The sequence below is a fragment of the Pristis pectinata genome, chromosome 28 (genome assembly GCF_009764475.1).
Source record: "Pristis pectinata isolate sPriPec2 chromosome 28, sPriPec2.1.pri, whole genome shotgun sequence".
NCBI lineage: Eukaryota > Metazoa > Chordata > Chondrichthyes > Rhinopristiformes > Pristidae > Pristis > Pristis pectinata.
This window is the reverse complement of record NC_067432.1, coordinates 24,623,890-24,647,275: the sequence shown is the minus strand read 5'-3', so window position 1 is coordinate 24,647,275 and position 23,386 is coordinate 24,623,890. Positions and strand designations below refer to the sequence as shown.

The following is a 23,386-nucleotide window of genomic DNA, read 5'->3' as shown; positions in this document are numbered from 1 at the left end:
AGGCAGCATCCTGATAAATCTCCTCTGCACCCTCTCTAAGGCTTCCACATCCTTCCTATAATTTTTCTTCCTTTTGAAATACCTGGATGTACTTATGTATGGAATGATCTTTCTGCATACAGAAGATTTCCACTGTATCTCGGTACACATGACGATAAATAACCAATTACTAATTACATCCTGGGCGTGTTGACTTTGGCTGGTCCACCTTTCCTCCTCACAGGCCTGCTGCTGAACCCAAATCATCTCCTCTTTACACACGCCTGATGTTTAATTACAGATTTTCCCGCTGAATTAATTGTAAGACTAGCAATCATTAGCTCTCCTCACCAGTGGGCCAGTGGCATCATGGATATGCCCGAGTCAGAGGCTGTGTCTGAGGACTGGTTAGTGCCGTACAGATCAATGCCAGGAAAAACCTCAAGATAACAAGCAAGATGCCAGAGGAACTGTGAAGGGAAATGCACAATTGATGTTTCAGGACCAGACCCTCCAGCTGGACTGATTATCTCCCCTCTGCCTGTCAGTCCAGATGCAGGATATCAACCCGAAATGTCGACTGCCCATTTGCCTCCACAGATGCTGCTTGACTCGGTGAGTTCCTCCAGCATCTTGTTTGTTGTTCCAGATTCCAACATCTGGAATCTCTTTTGTCCCTGAAGCCCTAAGATAGTTGTAGAGTCATAGAGTCGTTCAGGATGGAAACAGATCCTTTGGGCCACCAGTTCATGCCAACCACCAAGCACTTATTTTATTCTCCCCATATTCCTATCAAGTCCCCCCAGATTCTACCATTCACCTACATGCCAGGGACAATTTACATGGCCGATTAACCGACCAGTCCACATGTTTTTGAGACGCAGGGGGAGAAACCCACGCAGTGCCAGGGAGAACATGCAAACTCCACGCAGACAGCACCTGAGGTCAGGATTGAACCCGGGTCACTGGAGCTGTGAGGCAGCGGCTCTACCAGCTGCACCACCGTGATCAAGATGCAGCAGGTTTCCTCAGTGAGGAAGACAGCGAGGAATAACTGGGCTGCATTGCAGCAAAAGCACAATGTGTGAAGACAAGATTTCAGAGGCAGGTCTGTACAGTCCTTGCCCCAGGAGTTGTGTCCACCTGTTACACTCTGACAGCCTCACTTCCAGCCACCTCTTCAGATGAGCCCTGCCTGTGACAGTCAGCTCACTAAATGGCAGTCCCTCACTCTGAAGCTCCCTTTTCCTAGGGAGGTTAAATTCCAGCAAGCCCAAGTTGCTGAGTCATATACTTCTACTGGCTCTGCTCCGGGAGGTTAGATCACCCAAAGCCAGGAGTACTGAGGAAGAGGCAGTGGTCAGCTGCTTTACACCCACCCAACCTCACACTGCACTGAAATCAATAATAGGAGAACTAGCAGCACCGGACTGGAAGTCAGTGTAGGGCAGGGCAGCGGCTTAAGTGGAGCTTTCAATCAGACTCTCCCTCTTCTCCTTCCTTCTAGGTATTCCCAGTGGAGCTGCTGATGTCAAGAATTACCAGGAGTGACATCTATGATTGGGAAGGAAGAGTCACACCCACTGAACCAGGCAAAGAGGTCTCCACTTTTAGAACTTAGAGGCATGCAATTAGACGGGAGCAAGAACTGGTACTCGCCACCGGGTCTGGGAGGGGTGGCAAATGGGGTCATTGACCCTTGACCTATCAACAGCTGCTCTCCTTTGTCCCTCCAGCCAGACAGATGTTTTGATTTTCCAGTTTGACCACAGGACACCCCACAGCTTCACTGCATGGCATCCAGCTCTCCCTGTTCCCAGCCTGTCAACCAGCGTCACCCACTGATATACAAATGGAGAGATTGAAAACTACAGAACTATTGCTTCCCCTCTTTCCTCCTCCTCCACCCACACAGCTCGTCTCTCCCCTCTTCTGAAACTTTCTCCCCTCATTTCCTCACTATCCCTGCCCATCTGATCCACAGCACCCCCTCCCCTCCTCTCCCACCGCCCCTCGGTTCACAGCACACCCTCCCCTCCTCTCCCACCGCCCCTCGGTTCACAGCATCCCCTCCCCTCCTCTCCCACCGCCCCTCGGTTCACAGCACCCCCTCCCCTCCTCTCCCACCGCCCCTCGGTTCACAGCACCCCCTCCCCTCCTCTCCCACCGCCCCTCGGTTCACAGCACCCCCTCCCCTCCTCTCCCACCGCCCCTCGGTTCACAGCACCCCCTCCCCTCCTCTCCCACCGCCCCTCGGTTCACAGCACACCCTCCCCTCCTCTCCCACCGCCCCTCGGTTCACAGCACACCCTCCCCTCCCCTCCCACCGCCCCTCGGTTCACAGCACACCCTCCCCTCCCCTCCCACCGCCCCTCGGTTCACAGCACACCCTCCCCTCCTCTCCCACCGCCCCTCGGTTCACAGCACACCCTCCCCTCCCCTCCCACCGCCCCTCGGTTCACAGCACACCCTCCCCTCCCCTCCCACCGCCCCTCGGTTCACAGCACTCCCTCCCCTCCTCTCCCACCGCCCCTCGGTTCACAGCACACCCTCCCCTCCTCTCCCACCGCCCCTCGGTTCACAGCACACCCTCCCCTCCTCTCCCACCGCCCCTCGGTTCACAGCACACCCTCCCCTCCTCTCCCACCGCCCCTCGGTTCACAGCACACCCTCCCCTCCTCTCCCACCGCCCCTCGATTCACAGCACACCCTCCCCTCCTCTCCCACCGCCCCTCAGTTCACAGGATCCCCTCCCCTCCTCTCCTCCCACCGCCCCTCGGTTCACAGCACACCCTCCCCTCCCGCCGCCCCTCGGTTCACAGTACACCCTCCCCTCCCGCCGCCCCCCCGGTTCACAGCACACCCTCCCCTCCCCTCCCGCCGCCCCCCGGTTCACAGCACACCCTCCCCTCCCCTGCCGCCGCCCCTCGGTTCACAGCACACCCTCCCCTGCCCTGCCGCCGCCCCTCGGTTCACAGCACACCCTCCCCTGCCCTGCCGCCGCCCCTCGGTTCACAGCACACCCTCCCCTGCCCTGCCGCCGCCCCTCGGTTCACAGCACACCCTCCCCTGCCCTGCCGCCGCCCCTCGGTTCACAGCACACCCTCCCCTGCCCTGCCGCCGCCCCTCGGTTCACAGCACACCCTCCCCTCCCCTGCCGCCGCCCCTCGGTTCACAGCACACCCTCCCCTCCCCTGCCGCCGCCCCTCGGTTCACAGCACACCCTCCCCTCCCCTGCCGCCGCCCCTCGGTTCACAGCACACCCTCCCCTCCCCTGCCGCCGCCCCTCGGTTCACAGCACACCCTCCCCTCCCCTGCCGCCGCCCCTCGGTTCACAGCACACCCTCCCCTCCCCTGCCGCCGCCCCTCGGTTCACAGCACACCCTCCCCTCCCCTGCCGCCGCCCCTCGGTTCACAGCACACCCTCCCCTCCTCTCCCGCCGCCCCTCGGTTCACAGCACACCCTCCCCTCCCCTCCCGCCGCCCCTCGGTTCACAGCACCCCCTCCCCTCCCCTCCCGCCGCCCCTCGGTTCACAGCACCCCCTCCCCTCCCCTCCCGCCGCCCCTCGGTTCACAGCACCCCCTCCCCTCCCCTCCCGCCGCCCCTCGGTTCACAGCACCCCCTCCCCTCCTCTCCCGCCGCCCCTCGGTTCACAGCACACCCTCCCCTCCTCTCCCGCCGCCCCTCGGTTCACAGCACACCCTCCCCTCCCCTCCCGCCGCCCCTCGGTTCACAGCACCCCCTCCCCTCCTCTCCCGCCGCCCCTCGGTTCACACACACTCTCCCCTCCACCAACTCCCTCTTCACCGGTATTCCACCTTGTGATCCCATTCCCAGCCACACGACCTACCCTCCCCCCTCAATCTGCCTCACTACCATCTTCCTCTCCCTTCTCTTCTCCCACCCCTCCCTGGTAGAGCCACTGCCCCACAGCTCCAGCAACCCCAGTCCAATCCTGGCCACAGGTGCTGTCAGTGTGGAGTTTGCATGTTCTCCCTGTGACTGGGCTGGTTTCCTCTGGGTGCTCCTCTTTCTTTCCACATCCCAAAAATGTGTCGGTTAAATGGTCCCTAATTACCCCTAGAGTGTAGGTGAATGGGATACTCTGGGGGAAGTTGATGGGAATGTGGGGAGAATAAAATGTGTACGGGTAGGATTAGTGTAAAAATGGATGCTAGATGGTCAGCACAGACTTGATGGGCTGAAGGGCCTGTTTCCTCGAGTCAATGGTCCTTCCCTTTACTACCCCTCTTTTTCCTCCTCCCCACTTACATTCCTCTCCCTCTCCTCAATCCGCTCTTACTCTTATATATCCCTATAGATATCTTTGGTCAATTTTTAAAAGATTATAGTAAGGTCCAAAAGGATTCTATAGCTCAGGCTCCACCCGGACATTCCCTCATTCTATTCCAACTCCGAGGGCTGCCCCTGGTCCTTACCGGGCTGGGAAATCTGTCATGAAGATCTCAGGAACCAACTCATCCAGGGGTACGGGTGCTGTCGGGTGGTTCGGGCATTCGATGTCCGTGTGTTCAATGGCAGTGAGTAGGCAGTCCTCCATGCTGAAGTAATGCAGGCCTTGTCCCTGGAAGTGGGTTTGTGCTTCCCCCATGGTTGTGCGGGTGCAGTGAGGGCAGGGAACGTACTGTTCAACCAGGGGAGTCCCATCTGTTTCCGTGGCTGTAAGAGCTGCAGGGCACACAAGGGGTTAAACTCAGAATCATGTTAATTTTAGAGTTTCACATTCGGAAAGGGACAAAATAAAAATAGAAAGAAAGGACTCAAAACTGCAAGGAGGCAAAATAAACTCAGGTATTTAAATTAGTGGTAATTTAAAAAAAAATATAGGTTTAAATATTTACGCACTGCTGCCTCTCTCACATTGGATAAAAAATTGCAGGGCCGTGGCAAAAGAACAGGGTGGCAGAACTAGTTAGGTTACTCCCGCGGGGAGTTGGTCTGCAGTCAATGGACTGGGGAGCTTCCATTTTAGGACATGATTGACATGGGCAAAGACAGCATTTACTGCCCGTCCCTAACGTTATATGAGAAGGTGGTGGTGAACCGCTCCTCCCACAGTGATGATGTTCCAGGATTGGGACCCTGCTGACATCTGTGCTCCAGGGGCTTGGGCACAGTATCAACCGGCTGGCCTGGTTCTGGTGGGTCGATGGTGCTGACCCTCGGCATCCAGAAGGGTTTGGTGAGGGGCCTACTAGTCGGGCCTCAGGTGGTCTAAACACCACTTACAGGCAGCTGAGGTGGGGGCAGAGACTCGCTGTGTCAAAGCCGTCATGGCTATAAACCAGGTTCATAAAACAGGAAAGGAATCATAGGAACTTTACCACACAGGAGGAGATTCAGCCCATCGTGTCTGTGCTAGTTGAAAAAGAGCTCCCCAGCCTAATTCCACCTTCCTGCACTGGGTCTGGAGCCCTTTTGGTTACAGACCAAACCCTTCTGGCTTTTGAAGTACACTCCGAAGTACTGCGTAAATGTGATGGCGGTTTCTGCCTCCATCACCCCTTCAGGCAGCGAGTTCCAGACACCCCCCCCCATCCCCCACCCTCTGGGTAAAATCCTTTCCCTTCTTTCCTTCGTTCTTCAAATAAATGTGTGTTCCTTGTTTTTTTTTATCCCCTTGCTAAGATCCCTCTTATTTACACACACCTCAATTATGCCTCCCCTCAGCTTCCACTTTTCCCGTGAACCCCAGCTTATCTAATCTTTCCTCACAGCTGAAATGTTCCAGACCTGACAACAATCTCACGGACCTCTTCTGCACCCTCTCCAGTGTAATCACATCTCTCCCATAATGGGGTGGCCAGAACTGTCGACAGTACCCAAGCTGTGGTGTGCACAGTATTTAATTCTCGTATTACATAGCTCTTGTATTCCATGCTTTGGGCAATAAAATATCCCATATACCTTTTTAACTTCCAAACTGACCTGGCCTGGTACCTTCAGGAATGGTGGACATGCGGTCCAAGGTCCCTCTATTCCTCCACAGAGCTCAGTATCCTCCCATTTACTGTACATATTATTTTCGTACCTTACCTTATTGCACTTCTCCAAGTGCATTATCTCACACCTCTCTGGATTACCATTTATCTCCCTAATTTACTGGACCATTCAGATCTTCCCACAGTCTAAAGCTTTCCTCCTCAGTCCACCACATGACCAATTTTTGTATTATCTGCAACCTTCTTTATCATGCTCCCTAAATCATTAACAGATTTCTTTTTAAAATTTTTTTTTCTTATATTTTCTTACAACAGAAGTCCATTCAGCCCACCAAGTCTATATGGCTGTCAACAATCTCATTTCCACACTTATTTCCCTGTAATCCATTCTCTCTCACATACTGATCAACTCCCCCTCCACTGATTCTAGTGACAACAGTGACACTGGTGGTAATTTACAACAGCCAATTAACCTTCTGACCAGCACATCTTTGGGAGGAAACCCACACAGTCACATACAACTCCAAACAGACAGCACCAGAGGTCAGGATTGAACCTGGGTCACTGCATCTGCCAGGCAGTGGCTTCAGCCGCTGAGCCACCACATATTTCACAAAGCAAGGTACTGAGTGTGGAAGCCCACTGATAACACGTTTCTAGTCACAAAAACACACATCAATCATTTCTCTTTGCTTCTTGTCACTGAGCCAATTTTGGATCCAATTTGTCCCTCTCATCATGGGGTTTACTTTATTGACCAGCCTGCCATGTCCAAGCCCTGTTAACAATTAATGTAAGCTGTGATAATTATAGAATCCGGAAAAGCTGCAGCATTGGAGGTCATATTTGGCCTTTTCTGTCTGTGCTGGTTCCTTCACAGAGAAGTTGTGCTTATCCCCACACCCACAATTTCAATCTGTAATTCTTCTTATGGTTGAGTAGCTCTGTAAATCCCTTTTCAACACCATTAAATGGAATCAGCTTTCGTCACCTTTCAAGAAGACAATTCCAGATCTCTGCAATCCAGAGAAAACTCCCCCTCATATCTCCTCTAGATGCTTTGTTAATTTTGAATTCAGGACCTCTGGCTACTGAACAATTTGCTAAAAGACAATTTTTTCTGCATCTGCTGCATTAAAGCCTTGCATAATTGCAAAAGCATCAATTAGAACCACTCTTAGCCATCTCTCCTCCAAGGAATTTAGGAACATTCCTAAGTTATCCACACTTTCCTTATAACTGAAGTCCCTCATCCTGATGGCATCCTGGTAAACGTCCTCTGTAAAGGCTTTCTAAAGCCTTCACATCTTTCCTGAATTGTGATGCTTGGATCTCTGCACACACTCCAGCTGAGGCCCAAATAGTCATTGATACAATTTTAATGACCAAATAATGTATTTTTATGTGGATTGAGAAATAAAGATTGGCTGGATACCCAGGAAAATTAAAACATACCATTGGGCAGGCACAGTAGTGCTGTGGTTAGCATAATGCTATTACAGCGCCAGCGACCCGGGTTCAATTCCGGGCCGCTGTCTGAAAGGAGTTTGTACGTTCTCCCCATGACTGTGTGGGTTTCCTCTGGGTGCTCTCGTTTCCTCCCACATTCCAAAGACCTACAGGTTAGGAAGTTGTGGGCATGCTATGCTGGCGCCGGAAGAGTGGCGACACTTGTGGGCTGTCCCCCAGAACACTCTACGCAAAAGATGTATTTCACTGTGTGTTTCGATGTACATGTGACTAATAAATATATCTTACATACCATAGAACCTTTTATATTCATCAGATGACTTTGGTTCAATGTCTCACTCAACCCTCTGTCAATGCCAAAATGAAGCATGGGCCAAGACATTCAGTGGACATTCACCGATCTCACAACCTTTCGACTTGTGAGCTTGAGAGCTTCACAATGAGCTGCAGCATCACAAGCCAAGGCAGCCAGTCCCGGTCTTACCTGGAAACCATTGATCGATCAGAGAATTGACATGATCAGTGATGAACGCCACCGCTGAGAAATCTCGTGTGTCCGACTGGCACATGATTTTTATTCCTGCGCTTTTTTTCCTTTTCCAGTTCACCTCCGAGGATTCCACACTGCAGGAAGGGAGAGAGTTGCTCAGGTTCAAGAGTCACAACCAGGCCTAGTTAGGTTCTCAAATCAGAGGGATATTGATAGGATGCAGAGCTGGGCTGAGAAGTGGCAGAAGGAGTTCAATCCGGAGAAGTGTGAGGTGGTACACTTTGGAAGGACAAACTCCAGGGCAGAGTACTGGGTAAATGGCAAGGTACTTGGCAGTGTGGAAGAGCAGAGGGATCTGGGGGTTCAGATTCACAGTTCATTGAAAGTTGCCTCACAGGTGGAAAGAGCAGTTAAGAAGGCCAATGGGATGTTGGCTTTCATAAGTCGCGGGATTGAGTTTAAGAGCCGCGAGGTGATGATGCAGCTTTACGAAACTCTAGTTAGGCCACACTTAGAGTACTGTGTTCAGTTCTGGTCGCCTCATTATAGGAAGGATGTGGAGGCGTTGGAGAGGGTGCAGAGGAGATTTACCAGGATGCTGCCTGGATTAGAGAGTATTGAATATGAGGAGAGGCTTAAGGTGCTAGGGCTTTATTCACTGGAAAGGAGGAGGATGAGAGGAGACATGATAAATATTGAGAGGAATAGATAGAGTAGACAGTCAGCGCCTCCTTCCCAGGGCACCAATGCTCGAGACGAGAGGGCATGGCTTTAAGGTTACGGGTGGGAGGTTCAGGGGAGATGTCAGGGGGAGGTTTTTCACCCAGAGAGTGGTTGGTGCATGGAATGCACTGCCTGGGGTGGTGGTGGAGGCAGATACGTTGAACAGGTTCAAGAGCTTGTTGGATAGGCATATGGCAGAATGTGAGATAGACGGATATGCGGGAGGAAGGGGTTAGGTAGTGTGAGGGTGGTTTGATGGACGGCACAACATGGTGGGCCGAAGGGCCTGTTTTGTGCTGTATGGTTCTATGGTTCTAAGCCACAGGAAACCTCCAAGTCTCATGAGCTGACAGAAGTTCAATTGGCCACAATGACTACTAAGGTGATTACCTTAGACACCCACCATCGTAGTTCAACTGCAAACCTTCTTGCCAGTAGATAGTTTGGTTTCTCCTTACTCGGAAGGTGCTGCAGCGATTGCGACGCTGTGACCCCGTGAAGCTGTAAACCGAAGCCCGATTCCCTCGGCCTCGTTTTGGATTCTTTTCGTTTTCAATGAGCTGGTCGAGAGAGCAGATGGAAGGGTTACAGGCAAAGACAGTAACTGGTTATCACACACAGCATCTGTGTATAGGCCCCCACACTAACTTGCTAGGGTAAGCTGGAGGTGTGGTGGTCAGGGGTCAGTGCAGAGTGGAGGGCTCTACAAAGTGAAACACATGACAAGCGCTGCGCGCACACACATTCATCTTCAGCCTATCCTTAAATTATGGCTGATTTTTCCTGAACCCTTTGCAATTTCCCATAAATATCGAGGTTAATTTGGATCTACGGACTGGGCAAAGGTGCTGAAACGCTGCTGTCGGTCTTTGACCTGTCACTGTCGTGCGGGCGCTGATTGACCTGCAGAATATTCATTGTTGCAAGGAATTCAAACTAAAATTCTGTTTCTATTCCAGGCTATTTTGATTTATTTTGAAAGAAAAACTGTCTCAGAAGAAAATGTCCAACTACCTATTTCAGCTGCAATTTAATGCCTAGGTTTTAAACTTTAATTAGAAAATCACCCGACAAAAGGTGGTCAGCTTAGAATGTTCTGTTCCTCAAAATGTCCATTGCAATCCACAACATACAGGGACCTCAGCATGTTTTGTGTATGGTCTCACAGTAATACTCCATGGGGCACATCGCTACCCTCACGCTCAATGGATCCTGCACCGAAAACACACACTTCATTCCCTCAGATGAGCACAAGGTTGCAGATAATGAAAATAGGAAACGCTGGAAATCCTCAGTGGACCAGGCAGTGTCCGTGGAGAAGCAGCGTTAACATTTCAGCTTCTCGACCTTTCATCAGAGCCTTGCATGTACATTTTAAGGTCATCGACCTGAAATGTTAACCCTGTTTCTTTCTCCATAGATGCTGCCTGAGCTCCTAATAATTTCCAACATTTTGGGACTTTATTTTAGATTTCTAGAACCTGCCAAGAAATGACTAATGGACCTGTATTCCAGATTGTGGGTGGTGGGCTGGCAGAGGCTGGGTAAGGAGGAGTTGCTCGAGGTTGAGAGACAGCTGGGGGTTCAAGGTTAGGGAAGGTCAAAGGTTCAGTTATGGCGTGAGGACAGGGTTGGAAATTTGACCTTTAAGGTCTGGGGGGGGGGGGGGGGGGTGGGGAGAGAGGTGGGTGGGGAGAGAGGGGGGGAGGGGGAGAGGGGGGGAGGGGGGGAGGGGGGGGAGGGGGAGGGCGAGGGGGGGGAGGGCGAGAGGGGGGGAGGGCGAGAGGGGGGGAGGGCGAGAGGGGGGGAGGGCGAGAGGGGGGGAGGGCGAGAGGGGGGGGAGGGCGAGAGGGCGAGAGGGGGGAGAGGGCGAGAGGGGGGAGAGGGCGAGAGGGGGGAGAGGGCGAGAGGGGGGAGAGGGCGAGAGGGGGGAGAGGGCGAGAGGGGGGAGAGGGCGAGAGGGGGGAGAGGGCGAGAGGGGGGAGAGGGCGAGAGGGGGGAGAGTTCATACTTGTGCATCCATTTCTGAAAGGCTGATCAGGATACGGGCAATAAAACGCTGCCAGAAACCAATGGGCACAAAGTTCATCTTGAAGAGCCTCTCGATGGTGTTGGTGCCCTTCCTCCGCAGGTTACTCATGTCAATTCCCGGTTTGGACGGCAATAGATGTGGGAGCAGGTAACTGGTAAAAAAAAAAGGCATGGTTCCATGTGTTAGTCTGGGGCACACCTACCGTGTTCTTCCTACTGTAACGATGACTGCTCCAAAACCCATCTCAACCTGCAGTGCCCTTTCACTCCTTGCTTGTCTACCTCTGCTTCCACCACCCTTTGAGGAAGAGTGTTCCAAAGACTCAGTACCATCTAAGAGAAAAAAAATCACCTCATCTTTCTCTTAAATAGGTGACCCCTCATTCTACAGTCTCCTCACCACATCCATCCTCTTAAGACCCCTCATGTAACCTTCGTAAGTCAACCCACCCATTCCAGATATCAGTCAAGTAAAGCTTTCCTGAACATCCTTCCTTAATTAAGTAACCAATACACTCTGCCCAATGTGTTCTCACCAATTCCTTTTATAACTGAAGCAGAGGCGCCTTACTTTTGTATTCAATTCCCCTTGCAATAATTAATAACATTCTGTTTGCTTTTCTAATTACCCATTTATCTGCATAGCAGCCTTTTGCAAATCATGCAGTTGGACACCTCTCAACCTCTGCAATCTCTCAACGTTAAGAGCAAATGCTTCTTTATTTTTAATTTTTCTTGCCAAAATGGACAATTTCACATCTCCCACATTACCCTCCATTTGCCAGATCTCTGCCCATTTGCTTAACCTATCTATATCTCTTTGTATCCGCTTAATGTGCTCTTCACAACTAAATCCAGATTCCAGCATCTGCAGAATTTCGTGTGTCTAAATTTTTCTACCTACCTTTTGGTCACCTGCAAATTCAGCAGCCATTTTTATATAGCAGTATGCCTTCATTCAAGTCCTTTATTTAGACTGTAAAGAGCTGAGGTCCCAGCATTGGCACGTCACTCGTTACATCTTGGCAACCAGATAAAGACTGACATACGCCTCCTCTGTTAGCCAGCCAATCTTTTGTCCATGCCAATATGTCACTACCTACACCATGAGCTTTTACTTTCCACCACAACCTTTGTGGCAGCGCCTCATCAAATGTCCTTAGCAAATCTAGGTACATACATCCACCAGCATTAAAAGCATAATGCATTAATAGGCATTTGCTGTAATTGTACATGATATAGACATGCATTAATAGGCATTTGCTGTAATTGTACATGATATAGACAAACAATTAACAGCCTTAAAGATAATACCTCCCATGTACATCTTTCTCATAGTGCAAATATTTGTAATCAAAAGTGATAAAGTGAGAGCCATGTTCCAACTGGAATGCATATTTGAAAATGTAGAAAAATCATTCAAAGGTTACGTTATTCTGTTGTGCTAGAAATGTGACTAAAATTGTGATCAATTCATTTTTTTTAATCCACAGTTAGTTGTGACAAATTTATTTTTAATCATCTTAACATGAGCACAAGTGATCTACCTGTTGTTGGCAATCGGAAGTGCAATCTCAAATTTGGCTAAGAACTGGAAATATTGTTCCTCGGTCTGCTTTGTGAAGCCAGTTCCATCAAGCAGTTTTCTTAGTTCCGACACCTGTATCACTCCGTTTGTGGCAAGAGAGCGGGATGCTTTGATGTTGATAATTCTCTCCAAGCATTCAGATAACCACACGGGATGCAGGAAATAGAGATTGCGTAGCCCATGGCTAGTGTCTGGGAAGTGCAGCACTGCTCCTGTCTCAATAAGGAAGCCAAGAGCTGCCAAATAAACAGAGAAACAACTCAGTATAATCTTAGTCTAGTTACCTCCGACATTTTATCTTCTTCCCTGCAGTGTGTGATTCCAGTCAGAAGGCAGTTGTTTAATTTGAGGATTTCATAAGTTTTACTTTGTACATGTTGTTAAAGAAGATTAAGAGAAACAAATATTAGAAGACTTGAGGGAAGTGTAGGATTGAGTACATACGGGTTTCTTACCTACCATGTGGCACAGGGGTGCAGCTAATAGAGCTGCTGCCTCACAGAGCCAGAGACCCGGGTTCAATCCTGACCTCTGGTACTGTCCGTGTGGAGTTTACACATTCTCCCTGTGACAGTGTGGGTTTCCCCTGGGTGCTCCGGTTTCCTCCCACATCTCAAAAATGTGCAGGTTGGTAGGTTAATTGGCTGCTGTAAACTACCCCTAGCGTGAAGGGGAGTGGTAGAATCTGAGTGGAGTCCATGTGGGGAGAACAATAATGGGTTAGGGTAGGATTACAGCAAAGAAAGGGTGGTTGGTAATCAGCAAGGACTCAGTGCTATCTCTCTCTCTGACTCTATGAAAATATCAACACAAATTACCAGTCTGTAAGTCTTCAAAATCCTTGATGTCATTTTCAGGAGTCTGCTGCACAATCTCCTCCAGTTGTTGGTCAGTTAAGTACTGGACCTCATTGTTATCACTTCTTCTCTGCTGTTCCTTCAGGACAGCAGTCTGCAGGTTGATGTAACTCCTCGGTATCTGGAAGGAAGGTCAGTGTTCATACAATGGAACCTTTCAGCACAATCATAGTTCATCTCAAATCCGTGCTCCTTGCTTGTAAATCCCTCACCTTTAAGGACCTAGCCAATTCAGTTTTAAAATTATTTATGCAATTTGCTACCACAGCTTTATCCACAATAAAAGAAGATGAGTGTGAACCTATAAGTCCACCCCTCAGCATGTAATATCGTTAGGACCAGGTCTGGGTGTTGGGTTGAGGTCTAAGTGGGTGCATGTTGTGAGGAAAAAGCAAGTGCGGGTGAACCCTGTGTTACAGCTTTCGGGTCATGGAAATTTGGCCTTGCAGAATTCACAAATCACTACACAGAAATTTAAGATATGGAATAATATTTGTTCTCACAGAATTATATAAAAAAACATCAACACAATGTTAAATTCTTTTCGCTCACATTTCTTGATGCGAGCGCAGATGACAGGGTTTTGCATTCTAGAAAATCGTGATAAGGACCTTTTACTAGGAACGCAACCCTCTCATAATGTAGGGTTGCCCGTAGTCTGCAGAGGGTTAAGCGAGTGGGCAAAAGATTGGCAGATGGGGTATAATGTGGGGAAATGGGAGATTATCCACTATGGTAGGAAGAACAGAAAAGCAAAATATTGTTTAAATGTAGAGAGACTGCAGAACACACACACCCTCTTCTCATTACTACCATTGGGGAGGAGGTACAGGAGCCCGAAGAACCAAATTCAATGATTCAGGAACAGCTTCTTCCCCTCCACCATCAGATTTCTGAATGATCCATGAATATTACCTCATTATTCCTTTTATTTTTGCACTATTTATTTATTTTTGTAATTCATAGATTTTATATCTTTGCACTGTACTGCTGCCACAAAACAACAAATTTCACGTCACATGTCAGTGATAATAAACCTGATTGTGATCTGGGCATCCTTGTACACAAAACACATGCAGGTCCAGCAAGCATTTAGGAAGACAGATGGAAAGTGGTTGTACTGCAGATGGAATGAAGCAGGTAAGTCTTACCATAACTGTGCAGAGTGTTGGTAAGATCATACATTGAGTACTACGTAGAGCTTTAGTCTCCTTATTTAGCCCTTATTAAATTGGCATTGTTGTCAAGTCCCAGAAAGTTTACGAGGTTAATTTCTGGTAATGAAGGAGAAAGGTGTGCAGGTTGGGCCTGTACTCACTGGAATTTAAAAGATTGAGGTGCTTTTATTGAAATGTATAAGATTCTTAGGAGGCTGGACAGAGTAACTGCTGAGAGGGGGAGTAGTTTCAGAATTAGGGGTCACACACTTCATGCTGGGATAACAAGGAATTTCCTCCGAGGGTCGTGAATCTTTGGGATTCTGCGCCCCAGAGAGTTGTCTGTGTTATTGAATACATTCCAGGGTAAAATGGACAGAGATGTGGTCTGTGGTGGAGACAAGGGTGATGTGACCAGATAGGAAAGTGGAGTCGAGGCCTGGATCAGATCGTATTGAATGGAGAAGCAGGCTGGAGGGGTGCAGAGCCTATTTCTCATCTCTACATTGGCTGAGATGGTGGGGACTGGTTCCACATGCTTCTTTGAAATAGTATCATAAGATGTGTTATATCCATCAAGGGGAGAAAAGGCCTTGGTTGCAGAGTCACCCAAGTGACAAACCTCTGAGGTAATGCACAGATGTGCAAGCTTCTCAAGTGGGATTTGAACTCTCAACTTTCTGAGGGAGGGATGAGAGTGCACCAACTGAACCACACAGACAGATTCTAACCATCTCCCTGCATTGCCACCTTCAAGGATCTATGGACTTCCACTCCAAGGTCGCTCTGTTCCTCAATACTCCCCAAGACCCGCCCATTCACGGTGTATATCCCAGCCTCACCAGTGCTCCCAAAATGGATCAGCTCACACTTGTCTGCATTAAACTCCATCTGCCATTTTTCAGCCCATTTCACCAAATTATCTCATCTTATCATTCAGGTACTTATTTTCTGTACCCCCTCTAGAATCTTTGGACCCTTCCAAAAGTTGACCAGAATGTTGCAGTTCTCAGGTTATGGCTCAACACAAGTTTAACCAGGTTCAAAATAACTGGCTTTTGTACTCATATGTCTCTTGATGAATCCCAGGATCCCAGTGGCAGAGTCGGAGCTGCAGACATATCACTCAGAGATTCAGTGCTTTATTGCCTCTTCACCCTCTGTTGTCTCCCTCTCTGGGATCTCCTTGCCCTGTTCTCTCTGCTCCCATAATCCTCCTCAGCCTGATTGGTAATTTTCAGTTCCTCCAGAGATTTTACATTCAGCTTGTACTTTTCCCATTCTCTCTCTGTTACAATCTGTTTTTCATTTGCAACTGCTTGAAACAGTCTATTATTCAGCAGCACTGGAGTGTGTGAACCTTGCAGTGCTCCAGATGTCTTCGTAAATAGAGTGATCTACAAGTAATGACATCTACTCTTATACCCACTCCGCGGACTGGACCACCTCACTGTTGTATTGTTGTTAAGTATTGGTTCAGGCATTTTTCTCTCAGGCACACACACTGTCTCAGCTGGTCTTTCTCTATTTACTGCACCCAAGTGATCAAGTGTGCGAAGCTCACAGAATCAGGACCGTCAGCCCCACCAGATTAAACCACCCTCATTAACAAAGAGTAGCTGTACTGTTTGTTTAAAATGCTCACCTCAACCACCCATGATTGACTCAGATGTGGACAAGTCACAAGGCCCAAATTCAGCGGTGTGTTGTGTTGATCTCAGACAGCTAAGCAAATATAACAACAGCACTGGGGTAACCAATGGAGGAAAAGGAAACCCAGCCCTGGTTCTGACTCCTGATCCTTCCCTTCCTCATGTGAAACATGCAGAGATGAAGATGGGATCAGACTCTCTTGTGAAATGCCAATAAATGACAGCCAGTTGTGAATAGCTAGGGATGGCAGTGTTTTGTAGCCTGCCAGTGACACTTACAGTCTGAATCACGTGGCAAGATTGATCGCCTGGCTGAATTGTGTTGGAGTGACTTGTACCCGCCGGGGGCTGACTGCGGGAAGAGGATGAATCAAGTATTAATGTGAGGAAAAACTTGGAATCTTCATGAGAACCAAAGGAAGATTTGTTGTAAGAGGCATCCGTTTGGCTACTGGGCCTTGAACCCCACTCTGACACCATGCTCTTTCCCCCAAACCTCAGTTACCTCTCCAGCACCCTTTTGGAAGTTAATATTGAATCTGTTACATTCCAGATCTTGCAGCTACAAGACTTGCCTTCCCTCTGGTTAGTTTGCCAATAACGTTAAACCTGCGTCCTCTGCTTATTGATGCTTCTGCCATGAAACAGATCCTCTCAAGACCTTAAACAACAACTGTATTGAGTCCCATCTAATCCTGCTCTACCCTCAGGCGAACAATACTGCTTCTAATGCTTGTCCGCATAACTGAAGCCTCTCGTCCCCAACACCATTCTAGTCACCCTCTGAGTGTCCATCAGTCCGTCTTTTAAAAGAATGAAGAAGCACACGTCACATTACAGCAATGTGACTCACGCGGTTGAACCGCTGGGCAGTAGAGATAAATCTTTAGAGATTGTAAGGAACATTGTGTTCACTTTCAAGAGAGATCAACAATGCAGACAGAGCCTGCTAACTATTCAGCATAGAAAATACAGTATTAATATTTATGCTTTGTTGGTTTCAAAATAAAAACAAACTCAAGCCAAGTTCCCGTGAACAATCTGTTGTAGTTTCATAACCACAGCGTATTTCATAACTTATTCCAAACAGCATAAATAAAAATTTATAGAAATCTAATAAGACTCAGCATACTGGGTTAATAAAAAGGCAGGTTATGTTTGTTCAAATTTTTAATTTCAGAAGTTTATTTTCAGAACTGACTGTGGAACAGTTAGTTCTGAAAACACTGCCAATGTGGCAGAGGGCAGATGGGCTTTGGTAAATCCGACATCCCCTGCAGCGAAATTTGCACAGCACGTTCTCTCCCTCTGCATTATAATCAAAGGAGTGGGGCATGGCACTCTTTCAAATACTCCATGACATCCTATGATCCAATTTCCATTGCTTATAGCAAAGACCAACTCAAAACAAATTTGTCCAGAAATTCTATTGTATAGCATTGCCTTTCTCTGCACTGTGTTTTGGAAAATCAATGCCTTCCTGAGTCGGATTCAACAGCATGCTATTCCAGCTGAATTGCAGCACTCCAGAAGTTGCCTGTTGCGAAGAGCACTTGGACAATAACTGCCATGCCACATCAGATGTGCACGGACCTCAGTGTCATGCTCAGTTAGTGCGTGGCCAGGAAAATCCGAGTCATAGTGTTCCAGTGTCAGACCAGTCATCAATCAATCACACTGGAAGTGTGTCACCACAGCGATGTGTACTGTCAATGGGATGCTCTCATTCTGTACAGTGGGGCTATGGCTTTAAACATCAATACTGAGAGAGATCTGCGACCTTTTTGTGGTCACACCACCCAGATCAGACTCCCCCTGTGGAAGGGGAGGTCACGATCTCAGCTTCCAGATCACACCAGGTGCCAACACACCATTCTTGCAGGCTTCACACCAGCCCCTGGCTTAACATTCGGAATGGGCTGGGAACCTCGGGATTGGTGGCAAGGGCACCCCCTTAAGCAAAGTGCCTGCCCACAGAGAGACATCACATGAGTACAGTGGTTAACTTACAATACGAGCAATCCAGGGGCTCGTGTTCAAACCTCACCATGGCAGCTGAGGAATTTACATTCAGCTAATAATCAGTACGTTTAAGTAACGATGACCATGAAAGCACTCCTATTATTGTGAAAGAGCATTTGGTTCACTCCTGCCTTTCTGGGGAGGAGGTTTCTGGGGTGGATATACAGTGCCAGATCCCCCAGATGTGATCACTGAAAAGGCCCAGCAAACTCCTCAGCCCAAGGGCACTGAGGGATGGGGAATAAACGCCAGCCCTGTCAGTGACACCTAGATCGTGAAGGATAAATAAAAAAATATACAGGCTCTCCCCAGAGGTACAGGCATGGACGACCACGAGAAGACTTGCTCAAGGTCAATGCCATGACCCTGGGGAAGCTCACGTGACTCGTTTCCGCTCAGACAGTCCTCGCTGCTTCCTGTACTACCACATGCCTGAAGTACAGGACCTAGCTTGTGGAGCCGCTGCCTCACAGCTCCAGTGACCCAGGTTCAATCCTGATCTTGGGTGCTCCTTGTGTGGAGTTCACACACGTTCTCCCTGCGATTGTGTGGGTTTCCTCCAGGTGTTCCAGTTTCCTCCCACATCACAAAGTTGTGCGGGTTGGCAGATTAATTGGCAGCTATGAATCTCCCCTGTGTGTAGGTGAGTGGTAGAATCTAGGGGGAGTTGGTAGAATGTAGGGAGAATGCGATTAACGTAGGACTAGTGTAAGTGGGTGTTTGATGGTCAGCATGGACTCAGTGGGCTGAAGGGCCTGTTTCCAATGGTGTCTCTCTCAATGTGGCCCAGGGGTTGAGGACTCTTCGCTGCTTCCTTGGCCTCCAGCCAGGCTCTAGCCATCTCAGGTGAGCGCCACCACAACAGAAATCAGACGGACCAGTGGAGAATGGCGTCAGCCTCCTTGAAATGTGCTCTCTCTGCCTGCACCACCATGGGGGGTGACCTCCACTTCTCACCGGAGGGGACTTCATAGGTTGTCATCGTCTGCTGCCTCCTGCGATGTCAGCCAATCGCAGAGCTGTGCAAGAGCCCACATCATCAGGAGGTGGAGGGGGCAAGTACAGCAGGTGCCCGAGGGCGAGGATCGGGGCAGATGTCGCTGAAGGGAGGACCTCTCTGTGGACGTGCTGTTGGGGACAGTTTAATTGCCTGCATAACCAGTGGAAGACCCCACTCCGTGGGATCCGGATCCAGTCATGGAGATTCCTCTGTGGGACAAAGGGCAGTGCGCACAGCCAGAGGTATTCCTAATCGTTTGACAGGGGCCCATGGACAGAGGCCACTCTGCCCTGTGACTCCAGTGCAGGTCCAACCCTTCAATCTTGTCTGCAGAGGGGTTCAACAGAATGGCAGCAGTCTGGGAGCTTCGCTGAGGGTCACAGCAGTATCAGGTCCTCGAATAACAAGAACCAAAGAAAATGATAGCAGGCAGAACTTCCTTACCTTTCAGAGGTTTCTGTGCTTCTGCAACCTACTCCATGTTGGTCTACTAACTGAGCACAAGATCACATCTTTCTTTTTTCAATTATGGTGGTGATGGTTGAGGCCTCAGAAAACAAAGAGGAGGCAAGCATGTGGTTCCATTCAGGATCCCTACAGATATCAATTACACATTTCTTCAGGCACAACAAACAACCTGCCGGAGGAGCCCAGCGTGTCGAGTAGCATCTGTGGGAGAAAAGAGATTATCGAGGTTTCAGGTCGAAACCCTGTTTGGTCCTTTGCAGCTTTCGACCTGAAACGTCAACAATTCCTTTCCTCTCACAGATGCTGCTCGACTTGCTGAGTTCCTCCAGCAGATTGTTTGTCGCTCCAGATTCCAGCATCTGCAGTCTCGTGTCTCAGGCACCTTCACTGACTGGGGTGTCCACACTTGCAGTTCTCCTTGCATCAATGTAATTGGCAATAATGATCCAAGTGAAGAGTGTTTTTGTGCTTTCCTGCATTGCAGCCAGCTTTCAGCATTCTGTTCAGCTGCTTATCCTTGTAATTGGATAAGATCTGGAGGAGTCGCAGTTAACGGAGCCATCTGATGGAACCGAACTAAAGGACTTAGTGCTATCCAAAAACTGTTGGATATCCATGCTCATATTTGCATTACTGGCAGCACATTTCAGCCCAAGACAGACCTAATAACTAGAATATCAAACAATTCAGTTATGTCTTATGTCAAGGTCCCTGGAAATCTTTGCAGGCAGCCTTGCTAAGGCAGATATCACACAAAATTTGCAGGCTCTCCACATCATCGACTGACAAGGACTTGGGGAGGAGACCAACTATTGTAGCAGTTAGCGTAACGCTATTACAGCGCCAGCGACCTGGTTTCAATTCCGGCCGCTGTCTATAAGGAGTTTGTATGTTCTCCCCGTGACTGCGTGGGTTTCCTCCAGGTGCTCTGGTTTCCTTCCACATTCCAAAGACGTACGGGTTAAGAAGTTGTGGGCACGGTATGTCGGCGCCGGAAGCGTGGCGACACTTGTGGGCTGCCCTCAGAACACTCTACGCAAAGATACATTTCACTGTGTGTTTCGATGTACATGTGACTAATAAAGAAATCTCATCTTATCTTGTCTTAAAAAGAAACCTAATACAGTGAATCTTTCCATGGAGAGCTTCAAACATCAGCACCATTCATACAAAATGAACAACAAGAAAGGGGCTCTTGCTTATAGGTCTTCGTCTTTCAGGAATCTTAACAATCTAAAAACTGTTGCAATAGTTCCAACTACCTGTCCCAACAACGTGTGCAAAGACAGCACTGACTTTGGCTGCATTGACGGAATGCCTACATTTGGTTCACCAGAAATCGATCTGGCCCAAGGTAAGGAGCATTCATCACATGGTGGCCTCAGGATGATATCTGTTGCCCAGACTAGGAGTGCCAAATGTGCATCTCTCACACACACAGATCACATCTGTTACAATGATACCTGATGAAGAGAGAATTAGCTGCCAGCTCTCAATGACTTTACAAGGTCACCCACGGCGTCTATGCTTTTGGTTCCGAATCACCTGAGGGAACTTCGGAACCACAGGAGTTCCAACGAGGGACAACAGTCATAGGGTTCATTCACCTATCTCTCACTCTGCGTGCACGCATCATTGCAATCTCAACAACTGAATGATTGAGAGACATTTAATTACCAAATAGCAGCAGATGTTAGATAAAAATGACACTGACTATATTGATAAATCATAAGTAAACACCCCAAAGTACATCCCTTGTGATGCCCTTTCAGATCAGCTTAATTAGTTGGTGCTGTGTGTCCATCTAACCCACCGCCGTGGCTGCTACCAGGTTGCTCCCTTTCTCTTGGGTGGACAGCAGCCGTCATGATGAATGACCAAAGTTAGCCCCAGGGAAGCTTCCCTGGGAGCCTTCTGACAATACAGCAGGACAACAGGATGTCTGAGAGAATACTGTAATCAGTCCCAGATGGAGAGCTGATTCCTAATGCTCCTGGGTAGCATCTCTTTTTCTCAAGACATAAATGTGCTCCTGGATGATGGTAAGCAGAACTCTGATTGGATATTTCTGAGACCAGCCGGAGGCACTGTCTGTACCTCCATGGAAACAGACACCTACTTCATAAGCTGCTGTAATATTGCAGTGTTGAATCTGGCACCAAGGACCTTTTCTCTGTCTCTACAAAGAAGAATTCAAGGTCTATCTGAAAGAACAGTGTGGAGAGGGAGGTGGGAGCAGTAACCTCTACACCACCTCCTTACCTCCCCTCCCACACCATACCACTGCTGGCATCTGCTTTTTACCAAGAGATTTAACAAGGCATAGCACTTATAGCCGTGAGTAAGTGGGCTCAGGCATGGTCTATCAAGGTGTTACTGTATCAACAGACCTTGATTTCATTTGTTAATTGTCACAATCCGTCTGCAGACCTTCATACGGCAGTGTGGGGCAGTGAGAAACTGACTAGGTTCTTATCTTGGGATCCCATTCTGCATTGGCCTGAATTAGCTGAATCATCAACACACCAAACGCAAAGAACTTTCATACAACTGACTCCAAATTCTCTAGGGATGAGTAATGAGATAGGCCAATCAACGTAGTTCATCTCACTGTGAGGCAGGAAACCCAGGTAGTGATCCTCTTACTGGATGTAGATGTAGAGACTTAGAGATGGAGCAAAAACTCCGGACAACTCCCTTTGCCAACAACACAATCAACTGGGTCAGGTTTACATTACATCATTAGATGAGATCATTACACAACAAACAGAATGTGCTTGAAACAGTGTCGGGGATTTTACTGTCAGAATACGGTGACTTTTATACAGACCCTGCACATGGATTGTAAGACTGGGCCATTGCCCTATGTTGGCAGCTTTCAGATTCCAACTCATGCACTACCTTCTAGGTCATTATACAAAACAACCACCTACCAGTCTTCCAACCAACTTCTGTGAAGTAGTTGCACTCCCCGTGTCTCTCATGCTGCATGCAACTTGAAAGATCAGTTTGCGGAGCCCTTCTAGTCCATCCAATGTTTTGCACGATAACTCACTGCAAGGAAAAATTACAGTATAAACAGGTGGAACAAAGTTATTAGGCACAGTTCTGGTCACTACAGAAAAGATAGAACATAGAACAGTACAGCACAGGAACAGGCCCTTGGGCTCACAATGTTGTGCCGAACTAATTGAACTAGTAATTAAAAGCCTAACTAAACTAGTCCCTTCTGCATACACGGCCATGTCCCTCCATTCTCTGCATATTTGTGTACCTAGCTAAAAGCCTCTTAAATGCCTCCATCGTTTTTGCCTCCACTACCACCCCTGGCAGCGCATTCCAGGCACCCACCACTCTTTGTGTTAAAAAAAAGTTGTCCCCCACATCCCCTTTGAACTTACCCCCTCTCACCTTAAATGCACGCCCTCTAATATAAGACATTTCGCCCCTGGGAAGAAGATACTGGTTGTCTATCTATGCCTCTCATAATCTTATAAACTTCTATCAGATAAAGTTTCCAAGATGTGATTGCACTGGATGGGATACAGAGATGCACCAGGATGTTGCCAGTTAGTTCTGAGTAAAGCATCGGAAAAGTTGTGGCTGTTTTCTTTGGAACACAGGAGGCTGAGAAAAGACTTAATTGAAACATATAAAACTATGAGGGTCTATAGCTACCTGTGCAAGTAGAGATCAAACAAAGTGTGTAGGTTGATGATGCAACAAGGTAATTCAACCACTTACTAACGTAAGTGATAAATGGTGACCACATACCCTCTTTCTAAGCTGTAAATATTTACTCCATACACACTTTATAAATTATCTACAGTCCACCAGGAAACAACATGCAGATCAACCCATTGGCACCTGAACCTGTGATGTTTCAGCCTCCTCTTTATACTTTATCAGGAATATGCAGTGCTTTTAAATTCAGCCTTGAATTAATTTTGTCCCATTTCTTTCCCTAGAAAAGTGATCACAGGG

The 23,386-nt window shown here is 48.4% G+C and overlaps 1 protein-coding gene across 4 annotated transcripts in view; it reads right to left on the bottom strand.

Annotated features, from left to right (window-relative positions):
- The window catches only part of lrrk1 (leucine-rich repeat kinase 1), a 139,487-nt gene that overhangs the window by 34,784 nt on the left and 81,317 nt on the right, over positions 1-23,386 (bottom strand). For all 4 annotated transcript variants that reach the window (XM_052040605.1, XM_052040607.1, XM_052040606.1 and 1 more), the window contains 7 exons: positions 22,336-22,456; positions 13,065-13,224; positions 12,206-12,482; positions 10,639-10,810; positions 9,018-9,187; positions 7,899-8,038; positions 4,421-4,670 (listed from right to left, as the gene is read on the bottom strand). In XM_052040605.1, coding sequence (XP_051896565.1) covers positions 4,421-4,670; positions 7,899-8,038; positions 9,018-9,187; positions 10,639-10,810; positions 12,206-12,482; positions 13,065-13,224; positions 22,336-22,456 — 1,290 coding nt within the window. The remainder of the gene's footprint in view (positions 1-4,420; positions 4,671-7,898; positions 8,039-9,017; positions 9,188-10,638; positions 10,811-12,205; positions 12,483-13,064; positions 13,225-22,335; positions 22,457-23,386) is intronic.